Below are 20149 nucleotides of genomic sequence, written 5' to 3'. Positions count from 1 at the left end.
GGGACAGAGGTCAAACTGACAGGTCAAACTGACAGGTCAAACTGGGAGCCTGGAGACAGGGACAGAGGTCAAACTGACAGGTTAAACTGACAGGTCAAACTGGGAGCCTGGAGACAGGGACAGAGGTCAAACTGACAGGTCAAACTGGGAACCTGGAGACAGGGACAGAGGTCAAACTGACAGGTCAAACTGACAGGTCAAACTGGGAGCCTGGAGACAGGGACAGAGGTCAAACTGACAGGTCAAACTGGGAACCTGGAGACAGGGACAGAGGTCAAACTGACAGGTCAAACTGACAGGTCAAACTGGGAGCCTGGAGACAGGGACAGAGGTCAAACTGACAGGTCAAACTGGGAGCCTGGAGACAGGGACAGAGGTCAAACTGACAGGTCAAACTGGGAGCCTGGAGACAGGGACAGAGGTCAAACTGACAGGTCAAACTGGGAGCCTGGAGACAGGGACAGAGGTCAAACTGACAGGTCGAACTGGGAACCTGGAGACAGGGACAGAGGTCAAACTGACAGGTCAAACTGGGAGCCTGGAGACAGGGACAGAGGTCAAACTGACAGGTCAAACTGGGAGCCTGGAGACAGGGACAGAGGTCAAACTGACAGGTCAAACTGGGAGCCTGGAGACAGGGACAGAGGTCAAACTGACAGGTCAAACTGGGAGCCTGGAGACAGGGACAGAGGTCAAACTGACAGGTCGAACTGGGAACCTGGAGACAGGGACAGAGGTCAAACTGACAGGTCAAACTGGGAGCCTGGAGACAGGGACAGAGGTCAAACTGACAGGTCAAACTGACAGGTCAAACTGGGAGCCTGGAGACAGGGACAGAAGTCAAACTGACAGGTCAAACTGGGAGCCCGGAGACAGTGACAGAGGTCAAACTGACAGGTCCAAGGTCAGGAAGTTCACTTGAGGCACCATTACATTTTTAGGAGAAATACAATTCATGAACGTAATCGAGAGAGAGAAAAAAAGAATAACTGTCTGTAGGGTAAAACTGACCTGTTCATAGTGGAACACGCGCCGAATACAACAAGTGTAGACTTTACAGTGAAATGCTCACGAGCCATTCCCCAACAATACAGTTAAAAAGTCAGAAAATTAACAAATAGACTAAAATAAAATAGTAACACAATAAAATAACAATAATGAGGCTACATACAAGGAGTACCGGTACCGAATCAGTATACTGGGGTGATTGAGGTAATGTGTACATGTTTTTTATTTTTTATTTTATTTTTTATTTCACCTTTATTTAACCAGGTAAGCCAGTTGAGAACAGGTTCTCATTTACAACTGCGACCTGGCCAAGATAAAGCAAAGCAGTGCGATAAAAACAACAACACAGAGTTACATATGGGGTAAAAAAAACAAAGTCAAAAATACAACAGAAAATATATATACAGTGTGTGCAAATGTAGCAAGTTATGGAGGTAAGGCAATAAATAGGCTATAGTGCAAAATAATTACAATAGTATTAACACTGGAATGATAGATGTGCAAGAGATTATGTGCAAATAGAGATACTGGGGTGCAAATGAGCAAAATAAATAACAATATAGGGATGAGGTAGTTGGGTGGGCTAATTTCAGATGGGCTGTGTACAGGTGCAGTGATCGGTAAGGTGCTCTGACAACTGATGCTTAAAGTTATTGAGGGAGATAAGAGTCTCCAGCTTCAGAGATTTTTGCAATTCGTTCCAGTCATTGGCAGCAGAGAACTGGAAGGAATGGCGGCCAAAGGAGGTGTTGGCTTTGGGGATGACCAGTGAGATAAGGCGGGGATTTGCCTAGCAGTGATTTATAGATGGCCTGGAGCCAGTGGGTTTGACGACGAACATGTAGTGAGGACCAGCCAACAAGAGCGTACAGGTCACAGTGGTGGGTAGTATATGGGGCTTTGGAGACAAAACGGATGGCACTGTGATAGACTACATCCAATTTGCTGAGTAGAGTGTTGGAGGCTATTTTGTAAGTGACACAGCCTATGTAGGTTAGGTTAGGTGATTGATTTAAGTACTATGTACGTGAAAAGCAGAAAGTCTGGGTAGCTGTTTAATGAACTGTTCAGGAGCCTTTTGTACCCCGACTTGGCGCTCCGGTACCGCTTGCCGTGCGGTAGCAGAGAGAACAGACTGTGACTTGGTGGCTGGAGTCTGACAATGTTTTGGGCCTTCCTCTAGACTCCGCCTGGTATCTAGGTCCTGGATGTACTCACTGCCCTCTGTAGCACCTTGTGGTTGGATGCCGAGAGGACGCCATACCAAGCGGTGATGCAGCCAGTCAAGATGCTCTCGACGGTGCAGCTGTATAACTTTTTGAGGATATAAGGGCCCATGACAAATCTTTTCAGCCTCCTGAGGGGGAAGAGGCGTTGTCGTGCTCCTTCACGACTGTGTTGGTGTGTTTGGACCATGATAGGTCCTTAGTGATGTTGACCGTCTCCACTACAGCCCTGTCGATGTTAATGGGGGCCTGTTCGGCCCTCTGTTTCCTGTAGTCCATGATCAGCTCCTTTGTCTTGCTCATGTTGATGGAGAGGTTGTTGTCCTGGCACCACACTGCCAGGTCTCTGACCTCCTCCCTATAGGCTGTCTCATCGTTGTTGGTGATCAGGCCAACCACTGTTGTGTCGTCGGCAAACTTAATGATGGTGTTGGAGTCGTGCCTGGCCATGCAGTCGTGGGTGAACAGAGAGTACAGGAGGGGACTAAGCACGCACCACTGAAGGGCCCCCGTGTTGAGGATCAGCGTGGCAGATGTGTTGTTACCTACCCTTACCACCTGGGGGCCCGTCAGGAAGTCCAGGATCCAGTTGCAGAGGGAGGTGTTTAGTCCCAGGGTCCTTAGCTTAGTGTTGAGCTTTGTGGGCACTATGGTGTTGAACGCTGAGCTGTAGTCAATGAATAGCATTCTCACATAGGTGTTCCTTTTGTCCAGGTGGGAAAGGGCAGTGTGGAGCGCAATAGAGATTGCGTCATCCGTGGATCTGTTGGGGCGGTATGCGAATTGGAGTGGGTCTAGGGTTTCTGGGATAATGGTGTTGATGTGAGCCATGACCAGCCTTTCAAAGCACTTCATGGCTACAGACGTGAGTGCTACGGGTCTGTAGTCATTTAGACAGGTCACCTTGGTGTTCTTGTTGTCTGTAGTTTATAACTGACCTGTTCATAGTTGAATACTTCCTGTAGTTATAACACACAGTGCGTTCGGAAAGTATTCAGACCCCTTCACTTTTTCCACATTTTGTTAAGTTACAGCCTTATTCTAAAATTGATTAAATTATTTTTTTTCCCCTCATCAATCTACACACAATACCCCATAATGACAAAGCTATAATATAACTGGCCTGTTCATAGTAGAACTCTGTCTGTAGCTGCAGGTTGTCTGTAGGATTGGTGCTGAGGTGAAACTGACGGTGAGTGACCTCTGGCAGGTGAAGCATCCCATCTAACACTCCCTCTGTAGACACGGGACCTCCTGCAACTGGGTCAGGGGGAGTGGGGACAGGGAGGAGGACGGGGAGAGAGAGAACGAGAGAGAGAGAGAGAGAGAGAGAGAGGGGGGAGGGAGAGGGAGGAAGAGAGAGAGAGGGGGGGGGGGGGAGGGAGGAAGAGAGAGAGAGAGGGGGGGAGGTGAGAGGGAGGAAGAGAGAGAGAGGGGGGGAGGGGAGAGGGAGGAAGAGAGAGAGAGAGGGGGGAGGGGAGAGGGAGGAAGAGAGAGAGAGAGAGGAGGAAGAGAGAGAGAGAGGGGGAGGGGAGAGGGAGGAAGAGAGAGAGAGGGGGGAGGGGAGAGGGAGGAAGAGAGAGAGAGAGAGGAGGAAGAGAGAGAGAGAGGGGGAGGGGAGAGGGAGGAAGAGAGAGAGAGGGGGGAGGGGAGAGAGGGGAGGGGTAGAGAGAGTAAGAGAGAGAGAGAGGGGAGGGAGGAAGAGAGAGAGAGAGGGGGAGGGGAGAGGGAGGAAGAGAGAGAGAGAGGGGGAGGGGAGAGGGAGGAAGGGAGAGAGAGAGGGGGAGAGAAAGCGAGAGGGGGAGAGAGAGAGAGGGGGAGAGGGGGAGAGAGAGAGAGGGGGAGAGGGGGAGAGAGAGAGAGGGGGAGAGGGGGGGAGAGAGAGAGAGGGGGAGAGGGGGGGAGAGAGAGAGAGGGGGAGAGGGGAGAGGGGAGAGGGAGGAAGAGAGAGCGAGAGGGGGAGGGGAGAGGGAGGAAGGGAGAGAGAGAGGGGGAGAGAAAGCGAGAGGGGGAGAGGGGGGAGAGAGAGAGAGGGGGAGAGGGGGGGAGAGAGAGAGAGGGGGAGAGGGGGGAAGAGAGAGTCACACACTATCCAAGGACTACAAATTGTGATTAGCTAACCGGCTAGTTAAATCTGGGACATTTATAGAATGTTCATCAATGTGTCCCCATGTCAAATAAACCTAAACACTAAAGTGCCTGAAGAGTCAGTACCCTTTGGAAGAAATGTCATACAGACAATATGATAGCACCTTTACCTTCAGCGTGCTCCAGCTCGTCATCAGAACTGTGACAACACAAACAAAAATAGAAATCAACGACGTTACCTTGGATCAAATATACAGAGCCTGTGACACAGCGCAGCGAATAAAGCAGTGTGTAGTTTGACAGTATGTCTGAGGGTCTTACTCTGGATGGAAGTAGATGTAGCACTGGTCACACACACGCACTTCCTTCTCTCTTCAGTGCAGCCCTCTACCGCCATCTTGTGGCCGGAGCAGGCATGGCACACCAGACGACCACACCTCCTGCAGTGGTGACGCCTGTTGAACTGAGGAGGACAATAGGATATTTCACCCAACACAGATTAAGTCTATTCCGGTACTAAAAAAAGCCATTGAGTAGCCTTAATCAGTTTGCAGGAAAACCACGCCACCATTTTCTCTACGTAGGAGCCATTTAGTGTCTACCACTCACATTCATCAAGTGGCTTACTTCAACTGAGAGATTTAGCCATTCCACTATTATAAAAATAATATATATTTATAGTTTATAATTATAGCGATTTATAGTCACGCATGCATACATTTGACATATGGGCGGTCCCGGGAATCGAACCCACTACCTTGGCGTTGCAAGCGTCACATTCTACCAACTGAGCTACAGGGGACCAGACTCGAGCCTTTCACAGGGGGTCTTATTCTCACCATGGTGAAGCGTTCTCGCTGGCAGACCATGCAGACATGCTGCTGGGTGTCTGGGACCCAGTCCTTACGAACCGGGGCGCTGTCTGGGGGCTGGAACTGGGCCGGGGAGCGCTGGATTCTCCTGCTGGTCGACCCTCTGTCCAGGGAACTGCTGGAGGACGAGGTGTGCAAGGGGGTACTGCCTGGAGTTAGGAGACGGCACAACGTTACGTTAGCTTCACAATGTATTCTGTAAAATCGGATGTGCCGTACAGAGCATTATGGGTACTGTAGTACATCTTGACACAGTGACCACGTGCAATAAACAAGATCAAACATTCGAAAGATTGCACAGACTAGAATAGAGTATAATAGACTAGAATAGAGTATAATAGACTAGAATAGAGTATAATAGACTAGAATAGAGTATAATAGATTAGAATAAAGTATAATAGCCTAGAATAGAGTATAATAAACTACAATATAATTGAGTATAATAAACTAGAATAGAGTATAATAGACTAGAATAAAGTATAATAGCCTAGAATAGAGTACAATAAACTACAATATAATTGAGTATAATAAACTAGAATAGAGTATAATAGACTAGAATAGAGTATATTAAACTAGAATAGAGTATAATAAACTAGAATAAAGTATAATAGCCTAGAATAGAGTACAATAAACTACAATATAATTGAGTATAATAAACTAGAATAGAGTATAATAAACTAGAATAGACTATAATAGACTAGAATAGAGTATAATAGACTAGAATAGAGTATAATAGACTAGAATAGAGTATAATAGACTAGAATAGAGTATAATAAACTACAATATAATTGAGTAGAATAAACTAGAATATAATAGAGCATAATACACTAGAATAGAGTATAATATAATATGAGTATAATAGACTAGAATAGACTAGAATAGAGTATAATAGACTAGAATAGAGTATAATATAATATGAGTATAATAGACTAGAATAGAGTATAATACATTAGAATAGAGTATAGGACTAGAATAAAGTATAATAGACTAGAATAGAGTATAATACATTAGAATAGAGTATAGGACTAGAATAGAGTATAATAGAGTATAATAGACTAGAATAGAGTATAATAGAGTATAATAGAGTATAATAAACTAGAATAGAGTATAATAGAGTATAATAAACTAGAATAGAGTATAATAGACTAGAATAGAGTATAATAGAGTATAATAGAGTATAATAGAGTATAATAAACTAGAATAGAGTATAATAGAGTATAATAAACTAGAATAGAGTATAATAGACTAGAATAGAGTATAATAGACTAGAATAGAGTATAATAGAGTATAATAAACTAGAATAGAGTATAATAGAGTATAATAAACTAGAATAGAGTATAATAGAGTATAATAAACTAGAATAGAGTATAATAGAGTATAATAAACTAGAATATAGTATAATAGAGTATAATAGACTAGAATAGAGTATAATATAGTATAATAAAGCCCAGGACCAAGAGGCATGGCGAGGAAGCCTTTAGTTACTATGCCCCCAGCCTCTGGAATAGCCTGCCAGAGAATTTGAAGGGCGCTGAAAATGTGGACATATTTAAAAGAGATATTAAAAACGCATCTTTTTAGCTTTGCTTTTCCTTGGGGTGCTTTTCAGTCGTTCAGTTTTTTTAATTATTTAGTTTTTGTATCTTATGTTTGCTGTTTGGAAAATGTTTTATTTTCAATGTTTTTTATTAGCTTCCTGTGAAGCACATTGCGTTGCATTCCATGTCTGAAATGTGCTGTATAAATAAAGCTTGATTTGATTAGAGTATACTAGACTAGAATAGAATAGAGTATAATAAACTAGAATAGAGTATAATAGACTAGAATAGAGTATAATAGAATATAATGATCTCTGACCTGCAGTAAGTGGAGGTGTCTCCATCCTAGAGGGGGTAGATGGACAGCTGTCCTGGGCTGGACACTGGTCATCCTGGAGACTGATCACAGAATCTGGGGACAGAGAGAGAGAGAGAGAGAGGTTTAAGTTTTAACGTTGTATATTTTGCAAAGAAAAGTTCTTCAAATTCAGATCAAAAATGATCTCAAAATCAAAAGGTGATAAAGTGTCAAAAGTACATATATCTAATAGTCCAAACGTGTGAATTCAGTGTTGGGGAACGTTGCTTTCAAAAGTAACTTGTTACGTTGCTATGGAAAGTAACACGTTACATTACTTTTGCGTTAACAAAAACAGAAAACCCTCTGAAGATACCTTGGGCGTGTTGGTCATTAGAATGGCTTGATTAGCCTAATCTATACCTCCCTAATCTATAACTCTCTAATCTATAACTCTCTAATCTATAACTCCCTAATCTATACCTCCCTAATCTATACCTCCCTAATCTATAACTCCCTAATCTATAACTCCCTAATCTATACCTCCCTAATATATAACTCCCTAATCTATAACTCCCTAATCTATAACTCTGGGCTATACCAACTCAAGTAATAATGATGCAATATCTCCCTTACAATACTTAAAATAAATGATATTATTGAATGATTTACACATAAGTATTCACCCCCCTTGGATTTGTTCACTTTTTATTGTGTTACAAAGTGGGATTAAAATTGATTTAACTGTCATTTATTATTTTAAATGATCTACAGGGACATTTTTTGAGTCAATACATGTTAGAATCACCTTTGGCAGCCATTACAGCTGTGAGTCTTTCTGGGTAAGTCTCTAAGAGCTTTGCACACCTGGATTGTCCAATATTTGACCATTATTCTTTTCAAAATATTTCAAGCTCTGTCAAGGTGTTGGTGATGATAGCTAGACAGCAATTTTCAAGTCCTGCCATAGATTTCCAAGTAGATTTAATCAAAACTGTAACTCGGCCACTCAGGAACATTCACTGATTTCTTGGTAAGCAACTCCAGTGAAGATTTGGCCTTTTGTTGTAGGTTATTGTCCTGCTGAAAGGGAATTCCTCTCCCAGTGTCTGGTGTGAAGCAGACTGAAGCAGGTTTTCCTCTAGGATTTTGTCTGTGCTTAGCTCCATCTAATTTATAATTATCCTGAAAAACTCCCAAGACTTTGCTGATGTCAAGCATTCCATGATGCAGCCACCACCATGCTTGAAAATAAGGAGGAAGTTACTGATGTGATGTGTTGTATTTGCCCCAAACATAAGGCTTTGCATTCAAGTTTATTTTATTTTATTTATTTAACCATTAGGTAACTAGGCTCCCTGCGGACCTGGCATCTTTTCACTCCCTCCTCTCTACATTTTCTTCATCTGTTTCTGCTGCTAAGGCCACTTTCTACCACTCTAAATTCCAAGCATCCGCCTCTAACCCTAGGAAGCTCTTTGCCACATTCTCCTCCCTGCTGAATCCCCCCCCCCCTCCTCCTCCCCCCTCTCTGTGGATGACTTCGTCAACCATTTTGAAAAGAAGGTTGACGACATCCGATCCTCGTTTGTTAAGTCAAATGACACTGCTGGTCCTGCTCACACTGCCCTACCCTATGCTTTGACTTCTTTCTCCCCTCTCTCTCCAGATAAAATCTTGCGACTTGTGACGGCAGGCCGCCCAACAACCTGCCCGCTTGACCCTATCCCTTCCTCTCTTCTCCAGACCATCTCCAGTGACCTTCTCCCCTACCTCACCTCGCTGATCAACTCATCCTTGACCGCTGGCTATGTCCCTTTCGTCTTCAAGAGAGCGAGAGTTGCACCCCTTCTCAAAAAACCAACACTCGATCCCTCTGATGTCAACAACTACAGACCAGTATCCCTTCTTTCTTTTCTCTCCAAAACTATTGAGCGTGCCGTCTTTAACCAACTCTCTTGCTATCTCTCTCAGAATGACCTTCTTGATCCAAACCAGTCAGGTTTCAAGACTGGTCATTCAACTGAGACTGCTCTTCTCTGTGTCACGGAGGCTCTCCGCACTGCTAAAGCTAACTCTGTCTCCTCTGCTCTTGTCCTTCTAGACCTGTCTGCTGCCTTTGATACTGTGAACCATCAGATCCTCCTCTCCACCCTCTCCGAGCTGGGCATCTCCGGCGCGGCTCACTCTTGGATTGCGTCCTACCTGACCGGTCGCTCCTACCAAGTGCCGTGGCGAGAAGCTGTCTCCGCACCACGTGCTCTCACCACTGGTGTCCCCCAGGGCTCAGTTCTAGGCCCTCTCCTTTTCTCCCTATACACCAAGTCACTTGGCTCTGTCATATCCTCACATGGCCTCTCCTATCATTGCTACGCTGACGACACAACTAATCTTCTCCTTTCCCCCTTCTGATAACCAGGTGGCGAATCGCATCTCTGCATGTCTGGCAGACATATCAGTATGGATGACGGATCACCACCTCAAGCTGAACCTTGGCAAGACGGAGCTGCTCTTCCTCCCGGGGAAGGACTGCCTGTTCCATGATCTCGCCATCACGGTTGACAACTCCGTTGTGTCCTCCTCCCAGAGTGCGAAGAGCCTTGGCGTGACCCTGGACAACACCCTGTCGTTCTCCGCTAACATCAAGGCGGTGACCCGATCCTGTAGGTTCATGCTCAACAACATTCGGAGAGTACGACCCTGCCTTACACAGGAAGCGGCACAGGTCCTAATCCAGGCACTTGTCATCTCCCGTCTGGATTACTGCAACTCGCTGTTGGCTGGGCTCCCTGCCTGTGCCATTAAACCCCTACAACTCATCCAGAATGCCGCAGCCCGTCTGGTGTTCAACCTTCCCAAGTTCTCTCACGTCACCCCGCTCCTCCGCACACTCCACTGGCTTCCAGTTGAAGCTCGCATCTGCTACAAGACCATGGTGCTTGCCTACGGAGCTGTGAGGGGAACGGCACCTCCGTACCTTCAGGCTCTGATCAGTCCCTACACCCAAACGAGGGCATTGCGTTCATCCACCTCTGGCCTGCTGGCTCCCCTACCTCTGCGGAAGCATAGTTCCCGCTCAGCCCAGTCAAAACTGTTCGCTGCTCTGGCACCCCAATGGTGGAACAAGCTCCCTCACGACGCCAGGACAGCGGAGTCACTCACCACCTTCCGGAGACATTTGAAACCCCACCTCTTTAAGGAATACCTGGGATAGGATAAAGTAATCCTTCTACCCCCCCCTTACCCCAACCCACCCCCCCCCCCCAAAAAAATAAAAAAATAAAAAATATATAAAAAAAATTAAATGTAAATTAAAAAACATTGTAAAGTGGTTGTCCCACTGGCTATAAGGTGAATGCACCTATTTGTAAGTCGCTCTGGATAAGAGCGTCTGTAGGCAAGTCAGTTAAGAACAAATTCTCATTTACAATGACTGCCTACTTGTAAAGCCCCCCCGGCCAGTGGGCCTCCCGGGTGGCGCAGTGGTCTAAGGCGCTGCATCTCAGTGCTAGCTGTGCCACTAGAGATCCTGGTTCGAGTCCAGGCTCTGTCGCAGCCGGCCGTGACCGGGAGACCCATGGGGCAGCGCACAATTGGCCCAGCGTCATCCAGGTTAGGGGAGGGTTTGGCCGGCAGGGATGTTCTTGTCCCATCGTGAACTAGTGACTCGTGTGGCGGGCCAGGTGTACAGTGTTTCCTCCGACACATTGGTGCGGCTGGCTTCCGGGTTAAGCGGGCACTGTGTCAAGAAGCAGCGCGGCTCGGTTGGGTTGTGTTTCGGAGGACGCACGGCTCTCGACCTTCGCCGCCTCTCCCGAGTCCGTACGGGGGTTGCAGCAATGTGACAAGACTGTAACTACCAATTGGATTCCACGAAATGGGGGTAAAAGATAAAAAAAGATTTAAAAAAAAAAAAAAAAAAAAAGCCCCCCCAGCCAAACCCTCCCGTAACCCGGACGACGCTGGGCCAATTGTGCGCCGCCCTATGGGACTCCCGATCACGGCCGGTTGAACCCGGGTCTGTAGTGAAGCCTACTAGCACTGCGATGCGCTGCCTTAGACCGCCCGCCCCACCCGGGAGCCATCATTTAAGTTTGCATTCAAGCCGTGTGTTTTTTTGCAGTATTATTGTAGCGCCTTGTTGCATACAGGACGCATGTTCTGGAATATTCTGTACATTTTGTATTCTCCTTTTCCCTCTGTCATTTAGGTCATTATTGTAGAGTCACTACAATGTTGTTGATCCATCCTCAGTTTCTCCCATCAGCCATTGAACTCTAGCGGTTTTAAAATCACCAATGGCCTCATGGTGACATCCCAGAGCAGTTTCCTTCCTGCCCTGCATCTCAGTTCAGAAGGACGACTGTATCTTTGATGTGTCTGGGTGGTTTAATACATCACCCACAGTATCATTATTAACTTGACCTTGGCTTAAAGAGATTTTCTGACCTTCTTCTTGAGGCTTTCAAAAAGCTCCCTGGTCTATGTAGTTGAATCTGTGCTTGATGTCCAATACTTAACTGAGGGACCTTACAGATGTATGTATCGGGGTCAATACGTATAAAACAACTATATTTTAGTTATTACATTTTCATTAATTTGTAAAAAAATTGCCGAATTTTCTTTTCACTTTGACATTATGGAGTATTTTGTGTAGATCAATGACAAAAAAAAACACACAATTAAATCTATTTCAATCACACTTTGTAACAACAAAAATTTGAAAAAATTCAACGAGGTGAATACTTCTGATACCCCTTGTATAAAACCAACTAGGCTCTTTAATAGGTGAGCTCAAATACAAGGACAACTGTCTACCAATCTGTTTTACACACTGATACCAACTGGGCGGAGAGATTCTACGTCAAACGATACTATCACCTTGTCTAATTGACCTTTCCTTTATATTAAATGGTGAAAACGGAGCTGGACTAATGTCAACTCTTAACAACTGAGACAAACTTGATCACCTGCTTTATTACCAGACAATAAACGGGGCACTAGACTGAACCCGATGAAAATCCTGCAAGTAGCGTCAGTCAAGATTCAAGGTAACATCTGTCCTGTTCTTCTACCAATTCAAAGTAACGCGAATACTTCCACGATATTGTCGCTGCCATCTTGCTAGCTATCTAGCTACCATGCTAACTACCCGCCACAACGTTCGTGCAGAAACAGGAAGAGAGCGACAAGAGTAGCCTAGGGATTTTCATTTTTTATTTTTGCGCCAACAAAGGAAAAAAGGGAAATAATATTGTAAAATTAACTAAGTAACTGATTAATTAAATTGAAAAACTAAAAACGCGTTAGGTTACTCGTTACCACAAAAAAAAGTAATCGGAGTACTTGTTAACGAGTTAACCCCAACACTGTGTGATAGAGCAAGGTAGTGTTGAGACAAAGGAAAATGTACTTTACTTAATAATATTGGATATTTATATAAAGCCTTTATATAAAACCAACCAAAGGTACTCAAAGCACTTTACATAGTAAGAAGGGAATTTCACTTCATCCACCACCAATGAGCAGCAGCACCCACTTGGATGACGCACGGCAACCGTTTCTGTACCAGAACGTTTACCACGCATCACCACAACTCAAAAGCCACAATTTGAGAGATTGGACAATCACGTAGCCATAGTACAATTTGACTTACAATATGACTGGTTGTGTAGACCGCTGACTGCCTCTGAGGAGACAGGGAGAGACATCCATAGAACAAACGTGCGCATAAAATAAAATAAAAAAGTGACACAACACCCTTTTCCCATTCTCGTGTCGACCTGAACCGTACTCTGCTGGCTTGGATATTTTCACACCGTCTTCCTCCACAGTTGCGGAAACTGGGGTGGATGCATAACCAGGCCAGAGGAGTACAGGTTGTGTGTGTGGCGCCTTACAATCATCACACAACATCTTTCCCAAACATTAGACTGTTCTGGACCTCCCTTTTAAACTCTCCGTTTCACAGCTTTTCTCTTATTGAATTAAAAACGCCGACATTGTCCTTTTTTGCCTCAGTGGATCGACGTAAAGTTCCCAAAATCATTTGGCATTTGGAGTGTATTTGGCGCCCGTACAGTTAGGCCCTCAAGCACTAACTGCAGATAAAAATTACGAAAGAAAAACCTTAAATGTAGCCTATTCACACTGCATATTATGAATTGCACAGGAATTATACATTTGTGGATTTTCAATGCATTGTTTTCTCTTTATTCAACCCACCCAATATTTCATGACCCTAAACCCGCCCGACCCGCGGATATAACCACGGGGGGGACAGCGGGTTACGAGTCAACCCCGCGCGTCACCAGTGTGTTTTGAGCGCTTGGTACTGACCTGAGCGAGACGTCTCCCTGGGTGCGTAGTGGAAGTCCAGGGCCTTGCAGGCGTAGTTGGAGAGCAGTCTGTCTATGTCTTGGGTGGTGAAGCCATCTTCCTGGCCTAGTAGTAGGTTCTGTAAGGTCCTCACCGCCAAATCAGCCCAGTCCACCTTTAAAAAAGGTCAAAGGTCAACGTTTTCATTGATAAAATTGCAGACAGCAAACACTGAAATATTTTGATAACAGATTAAAAGACTCCAGATTATATTAACTCCACAATGTGCCACTAATAATCACAGCCATGTCAGCCCAGTCCACCGTAGTAGTTGTTTATTTGATGCTCGCATTAATAGATGAAATTGAACACCAATTTACAATCATAGATTTTGACCAAATAGTCAAATCCAAAACTAGCACAATAATTTTAATATAGTACAATATGAAAAATGTATTATATATACAGTACCAGCCAAAAGTTTGGACACACCTGCTCATTCAAGGGTTTTTCTTAATTTTTTACATTGTAGAATAATAGCGAAGACATCAAAACTATGAAATAACACATATGGAATCATGTAGTAACCAGAAAACTGTTAAACAAATCAAAATATATTTTATATTTGAAATTCTTCAAATAGCCACCCTTTGCCTTGATGACAGCTTTGAATAGGAGCAACTTTTTTGGTTACTACATGATTCCGTATGTGTTATTTCATCGTTTTGATGTCTTCACTATTATTCTACAATGTAGAAAATAGTAAAAATAAAGAAAAACCCTGGAATGAGTAGGTGTGTCCACACTTTTGACTGGTACTGTATGTTCACACAGAACAAAAATATAAATACAACATGCAACAATTTAATTCATATATGGAAATCAGTCAATTGAATAAATTAAATTAGGCCCTAATCTATGGATTTCACATGACTGGGAATACAGATATGCATCTGTTGGTCACAGATACCTTTAATAAAAGGTAGGGGCGTGGATCAGAAAACCAGTCAGTATCTGGTGTGACCACCATTTGCCTCATGCAGCGCAACATCTCCTTCGCATAGGAACATGCTGTCGTACACTCCGATCCAGAGCATCCCAAACATGCTCAATGGGTGACATGTCTGGTGGTTATGCAGGCCATGGAAGAACTGGGACATATTCAGCTTCCAGGAATTGTGTACAGATCCTTGTGACATGGGGCCGTGCATTATCATGCTGAAACATGAGGTGATGGCGGTGGATGAATGGCACGACAATGGGCCTCTGGATCTCATCACGGTATCTCTGTGCATTCAAATTGCCCTTGATAAAATGCAATTGTGTTAGTTGTCCGTAGCTTATGCCTGCCCATACCATAACCCCACCGCCACCATGGGGCACTCTGTTCACAACGTTGACATTAGCAAACCGCTCACCGACACGACGCCAAACACGCTGTCTGCCATCTGCCCGGTACAGTTGAAACCGAGATTCATCCGTGAAGGGCACACTTCTCCAGCGTGCCAGTGGCCATCGAAGGTGAGCATTTGCCCACTGAAGTCGGTTACGACGCCGAACTGCAGTCAGGTCAAGACCCTGGTGAGGACGACGAGCACTCAGATGAGCTTCCCTGAGATGGTTTCTGACAGTTTGTGCAGAAATTCTTCGGTTGTGCAAACCCACAGTTTCATCAGCTGTCCGGGTGGCTGGTCTCAGATGAACCCGCAGGTGAAGAAGCCGGATGTGGAGGTCCTGGGCTGGCGTGGTTACATGCGGTTGTGAGGCCGGTTGAACGTACTGCCAAATTCTCTAAAACGCAGTTGGAAGCGGCTTATGGTAGAGAAATGAACATAAAATTATCTGCCAACAGCTCTGGTGGACATTCCTGCAGTCAGCATGCCAATTGTACGCTCCCTCAAAACTTGAGATATCTGTGGCATTGTGTTGTGTGACAAAACTGCACATTTTAGAGTGGCCTTTTATTGTCCCCAGCACAAGGTGCACCTGTGTAATGATCATGCTGTTTAATCAGCTTCTTGATATACCACACCTGTCAGGTGGATAGATTATCTTGGCAAAGGAGAAATGCTCACTAACAGGGATGTAAACATATTTCTGCACAACATTTTAGAGAAATAAGCTTTTTGTGCGTATGGAACATCTCTGGGATCTTTTATTTCAGCTCATGAAACATGGGACCAACCCTTTACATGTTGCGTTTATATTTATGTCAACACTATAACAATAATTGGGATGGTACCTTCAGGTTCATCAGGAGCTGTTCCACCATTAATAATGGCTCAGAGAGGAGGGGGAAGTAGTCCTGTCTGGCACTAGGGGGGAGGGTGAGGAGGACCTAGAGAGGAGAGGGGAGAGGAGAGGGGAGAGAGAGGAGAGGAGAGGAGAGGGAGAGGGAGAGGAGGAGGGGAGGGGAGGGGAGGGGAGGGGAGAGGGAGAGGGAGAGGAGAGGAGAGGAGAGGAGAGGGAGAGGGAGAGGGAGAGGGAGAGGAGAGGAGAGGAGAGGAGAGGAGAGGAGAGGAGAGGAGAGGAGAGGAGAGGAGAGGAGAGGAGAGGAGAGGGAGAGGAGAGGAGAGGAGAGGGAGAGGGAGAGGAGAGGAGAGGAGAGGAGAGGGAGAGGGAGAGGAGAGGAGAGGAGAGGAGAGGAGAGGAGAGGAGAGGAGAGGAGAGGAGAGGAGAGGAGAGGAGAGGGAGAGGGAGAGGGAGAGGGAGAGGAGAGGAGAGGAGAGGAGAGGAGAGGAGAGGAGAGGAGAGGAGAGGAGAGGAGAGGAGAGGAGAGGAGAGGAGAGGAGAGGAGAGGAGAGGAGAGGAGAGGAGAGGAGAGGAGAGGAGAGGAGAGGAGGAGGGGAGGGGAGGGGAGAGGGAGAGGGAGAGGAGAGGAGAGGAGAGGAGAGGAGAGGAGAGGAGAGGAGAGGAGAGGAGAGGAGAGGAGAGGAGAGGAGAGGAGAGGAGAGGAGAGGAGAGGAGAGGAGAGGAGAGGGAGAGGGAGAGGGAGAGGGAGAGGGAGAGGAGAGGAGAGGAGAGGAGAGGAGAGGAGAGGAGAGGAGAGGAGAGGAGAGGAGAGGAGAGGAGAGGAGAGGAGAGGATGGGGAGAGGAGAGGAGAGGAGGGGAGAGGAGAGGAGAGGAGAGGAGAGGAGAGGAGAGGAGAGGAGAGGAGAGGAGAGGAGAGGAGAGGATGGCAGGCAGAGAGGAGAGGAGAGGATGGGGGGCGGAGAGGAGAGGAGAGGAGAGGAGAGGAGAGGAGAGGAGAGGAGAGGAGAGGAGAGGAGAGGAGAGGAGAGGAGAGGAGAGGGAGAGGGAGAGGGAGAGGGAGAGGGAGAGGGAGAGGGAGAGGGAGAGGAGAGGAGAGGAGAGGAGAGGAGAGGAGAGGAGAGGGAGAGGAGAGGAGAGGAGAGGAGAGGAGAGGAGAGGAGAGGAGAGGAGAGGAGAGGAGAGGAGAGGAGAGGAGAGGAGAGGAGAGGAGAGGAGAGGAGAGGAAAAAAACAACAACTTTTGACTCAATTTGGCGTGAGAATTGATGGAAAGTGGGGTTGGGGGAAAAACATACGACATTATAAAATCTATGTACACAAACAACAAGTGTGCGGTTAAAATTGGCAAAAAACACATTTCTTTCCACAGGGGCGTGGGGTGAGACAGGGATGCAGCTTAAGCCCCACCCCCTTCAACATATATATCACCGAGGGCACTAGAACAGTCTGCAGCACCCGGCCTCACCCTACTAGAATCTGAAGTCAAATGTCGATCTGGTGTTTCTGTCCCCAACCAAGGAAGGCCTACAGCAGCACCTAGATCTTCTGCACAGATTCTGTCAGGACCACAAATACAAATTCCATCTAGACACTGCGCCCTAGAGCACACAAAAAACTATACATACATCGGCCTAAACATCAGCGCCACAGGTAACTTCCACAAAGCTGTGAACAATCTGAGAGACAAGGCAAGAAGGGCCTTCTATGCCATCAAAAGGAACATAAAATGTGACATACCAATTAGGATCTGGCTAAAAATACTTGAATCAGTTATAGAACCCATTGCCCTTTATGGTTGTGAGGTCTGGGGTCCGCTCACCAACCAAGAATTCACAAAATGGGACAAACACCAAATTGACACTCTGCATGCAGAATTCTGCAAAAATATCGTCAGTGTACATTTTACATTTTTACATTTTAGTCATTTAGCAGACGCTCTTATCCAGAGCGACTTACAGTTAGTGAGAATTATATATATATATATTATTTTTCATACTGGCCCACCGTGGGAATCGAACTCACAACCCTGCCGTTGCAAACGCCATGCTCTACCAACTGAGCTACATCCCTCACCTACATAGAGATGAACTTGGAGAAGAGTCCCATTAGCAAGCTGGTCCTGGGGCTCTGTTCACAAACACAAACAGACCCCACAGAGCCCCAGGATAGCAACGCAATTAGACCCAACCAAATCATGAGAAAACAAAAAAGATAATTACTTGACATATTGGAAAGAATTAACAAAATCAAAGAGCAAACTAGAATGCTATTTGGCCCTAAACAGATAGTACCCAGTGGCAGAATACCTGACCACTGTGACTGACCCAAACTTAAGGAAAGCTTTGACTATGTACAGACTCAGTGAGCATAACCTTGCTATTGAGAAAGGCCGCCGTAGGCAGACCTGGCTCTCAAGAGAAGACAGGCTATGTGCACACTGCCCACAAAATGAGGTGGAAACTGAGCTGCACTTCCTAACCTCCTGCCAAATGTATGACCATATTAGAGACACATATTTCCCTCAGATTACACAGACCCACAAATAATTCTAAAACAAATCCAATTTTGATAAACTCCCATATCTACTGGGTGAAAAACCACAGTGTGCCATCACAGCAGCAAGATTTGTGACCTGTTGCCACAAGAAAAGGGCAACCAGTGAAGAACAAACACCATTGTAAATACAACCAATATTTATGTTTATTTATTTTCCCATTTGTAATTTAACTACTTGCACATTGTTACAACACTGTTTATAGACATAATATGACATTTGAAATGTCTTTAATCTTTTGGAACTTCTGAGTGTAATGTTTACTGTTCATATTTATTGTTATCTACTTCACTTGCTTTGGCAATGTTAACATACGTTTCCCATGCCAATAAAGCCCTTAAATTGAAATTGAATTGCAAGAGGAGAGTTAGAGGAGAGTAGAGGGGTTCATTTAAAACACTATCTGGTGGTCTGTGTGTTCGTCACCTACAGCACACAGACCTACCAGTGTCGGGTTCAAATCCAACCCACTGCCTTGGTGACACACATATCGTCCCTGCCCCTTCATCTTCCCTGCTCTCCATTGTCCAATAAAAACACACAAAATACATTTACATTTTAGTCATTTAGCAGACGCTTTGGGATTCGAACCAGCGACCTTTCAGTTACTGGTCCAACGCTCTTAACCGCTAGGCTACCTATCAACACTAGAGCTCACAGATACAATAAAGGTAATTGAATCTGCTGACCTTGGATCCCAGGTGAAGGTCGTTGATGTGGCGTCGGCGGGCGGGGGACACTTGGCTCTGGAAGTGCAGAGTGAGGTAGTTAGCCAGGAAGTGGCAGGCAGCCAATCCGGGCCGGCGGTCCAGAGCGCGCTCACACACCTCCAGACCCAAAGTTAAGTCTGATAGGCCCTCCAGCAGCTGCACCAATCACAGTGAAGAGAGTCAATGAGACACAAAGTCTATGACATAGACAGATGGGACACATCTCAATAGTATAAACAACCAGACAGATGGGCCACATCTCAATAGTATAAACAACCAGACAGATGGGCCACATCTCAATAGTATAAACAACCAGACAGATGGGCCACATCTCAATAGTATGAACAACCAGACAGATGGGCCACATCTCAATAGTATGAACAACCAGACAGATGGGCCACATCTCAATAGTATGAACAACCAGACAGATGGGCCACATCTCAATAGTATGAACAACCAGACAGATGGGCCACATCTCAATAGTATGAACAACCAGACAGATGGGCCACATCTCAATAGTAGAAACTGAGGAGAGGAAGGAGAAGAAACGGAGGAGAGGAAGGAGAAGATACGGAGGAGAGGAAGGAGTAGAAACGGAGGAGAGGAAGGAGTAGAAACTGAGGAGAGGAAGGAGAAGAAACGGAGGAGAGGAAGGAGAAGATACGGAGGAGAGGAAGGAGTAGAAACGGAGGAGAGGAAGGAGTAGAAACTGAGGAGAGGAAGGAGAAGAAACGGAGGAGAGGAAGGAGAAGATACGGAGGAGAGGAAGGAGTAGAAACGGAGGAGAGGAAGGAGTAGAAACTGAGGAGAGGAAGGAGAAGAAACGGAGGAGAGGAAGGAGTAGAAACGGAGGAGAGGAAGGAGAAGAAACGGAGGAGAGGAAGGAGTAGAAACGGAGGAGAGGAAGGAGTAGAAACGGAGGAGAGGAAGGAGAAGAAACGGAGGAGAGGAAGGAGAAGAAACGGAGGAGAGGAAGGAGAAGATACGGAGGAAGCCAGTTTAGACTGATTGCGATGCAGATGAAAGCCCACCTGGAAAGCGTTGTCAGTCTGTCCCTTCTCCAGCAGGTGCAGCAGGTGTTCAGTCTGCAGCTGTAGTCTGAGGTGGTCTGAGACAGAGTACAGCACCACCCACTCTGCACATAGAGAAAACTCCTGCCAGAGAGATGATGAGGGGACACATCAATGACAGCAAGGGAAGCATCTTCTGATCCTTTTAATCCTTCCTGTCTATGGGGTTCTATATCTTAGACTACGGTCAGCGCTTCCTGCCTATGGGGTTCTA

The 20149-nt window shown here is 45.8% G+C and overlaps 1 protein-coding gene across 1 annotated transcript in view; it reads right to left on the bottom strand.

The window, feature by feature from the left end:
* Positions 1 to 20149, bottom strand: part of zfyve26 (zinc finger, FYVE domain containing 26) — a 113179-nt gene that overhangs the window by 32260 nt on the left and 60770 nt on the right. The window contains 10 exon segments of the mRNA XM_084143898.1: positions 3358 to 3494; positions 4493 to 4521; positions 4644 to 4693; positions 4696 to 4785; positions 5162 to 5343; positions 7052 to 7144; positions 13370 to 13523; positions 15591 to 15686; positions 18845 to 19021; positions 19897 to 20019. Coding sequence (XP_084000024.1) covers positions 3358 to 3494; positions 4493 to 4521; positions 4644 to 4693; positions 4696 to 4785; positions 5162 to 5343; positions 7052 to 7144; positions 13370 to 13523; positions 15591 to 15686; positions 18845 to 19021; positions 19897 to 20019 — 1131 coding nt within the window.

Source organism: Coregonus lavaretus (assembly GCF_964263955.1).
Source record: "Coregonus lavaretus genome assembly, chromosome: 27".
Taxonomy (NCBI): domain Eukaryota; kingdom Metazoa; phylum Chordata; class Actinopteri; order Salmoniformes; family Salmonidae; genus Coregonus; species Coregonus lavaretus.
Note: the sequence above shows the minus strand (reverse complement) of the source record. Positions and strands in the feature narration are given on the sequence as shown.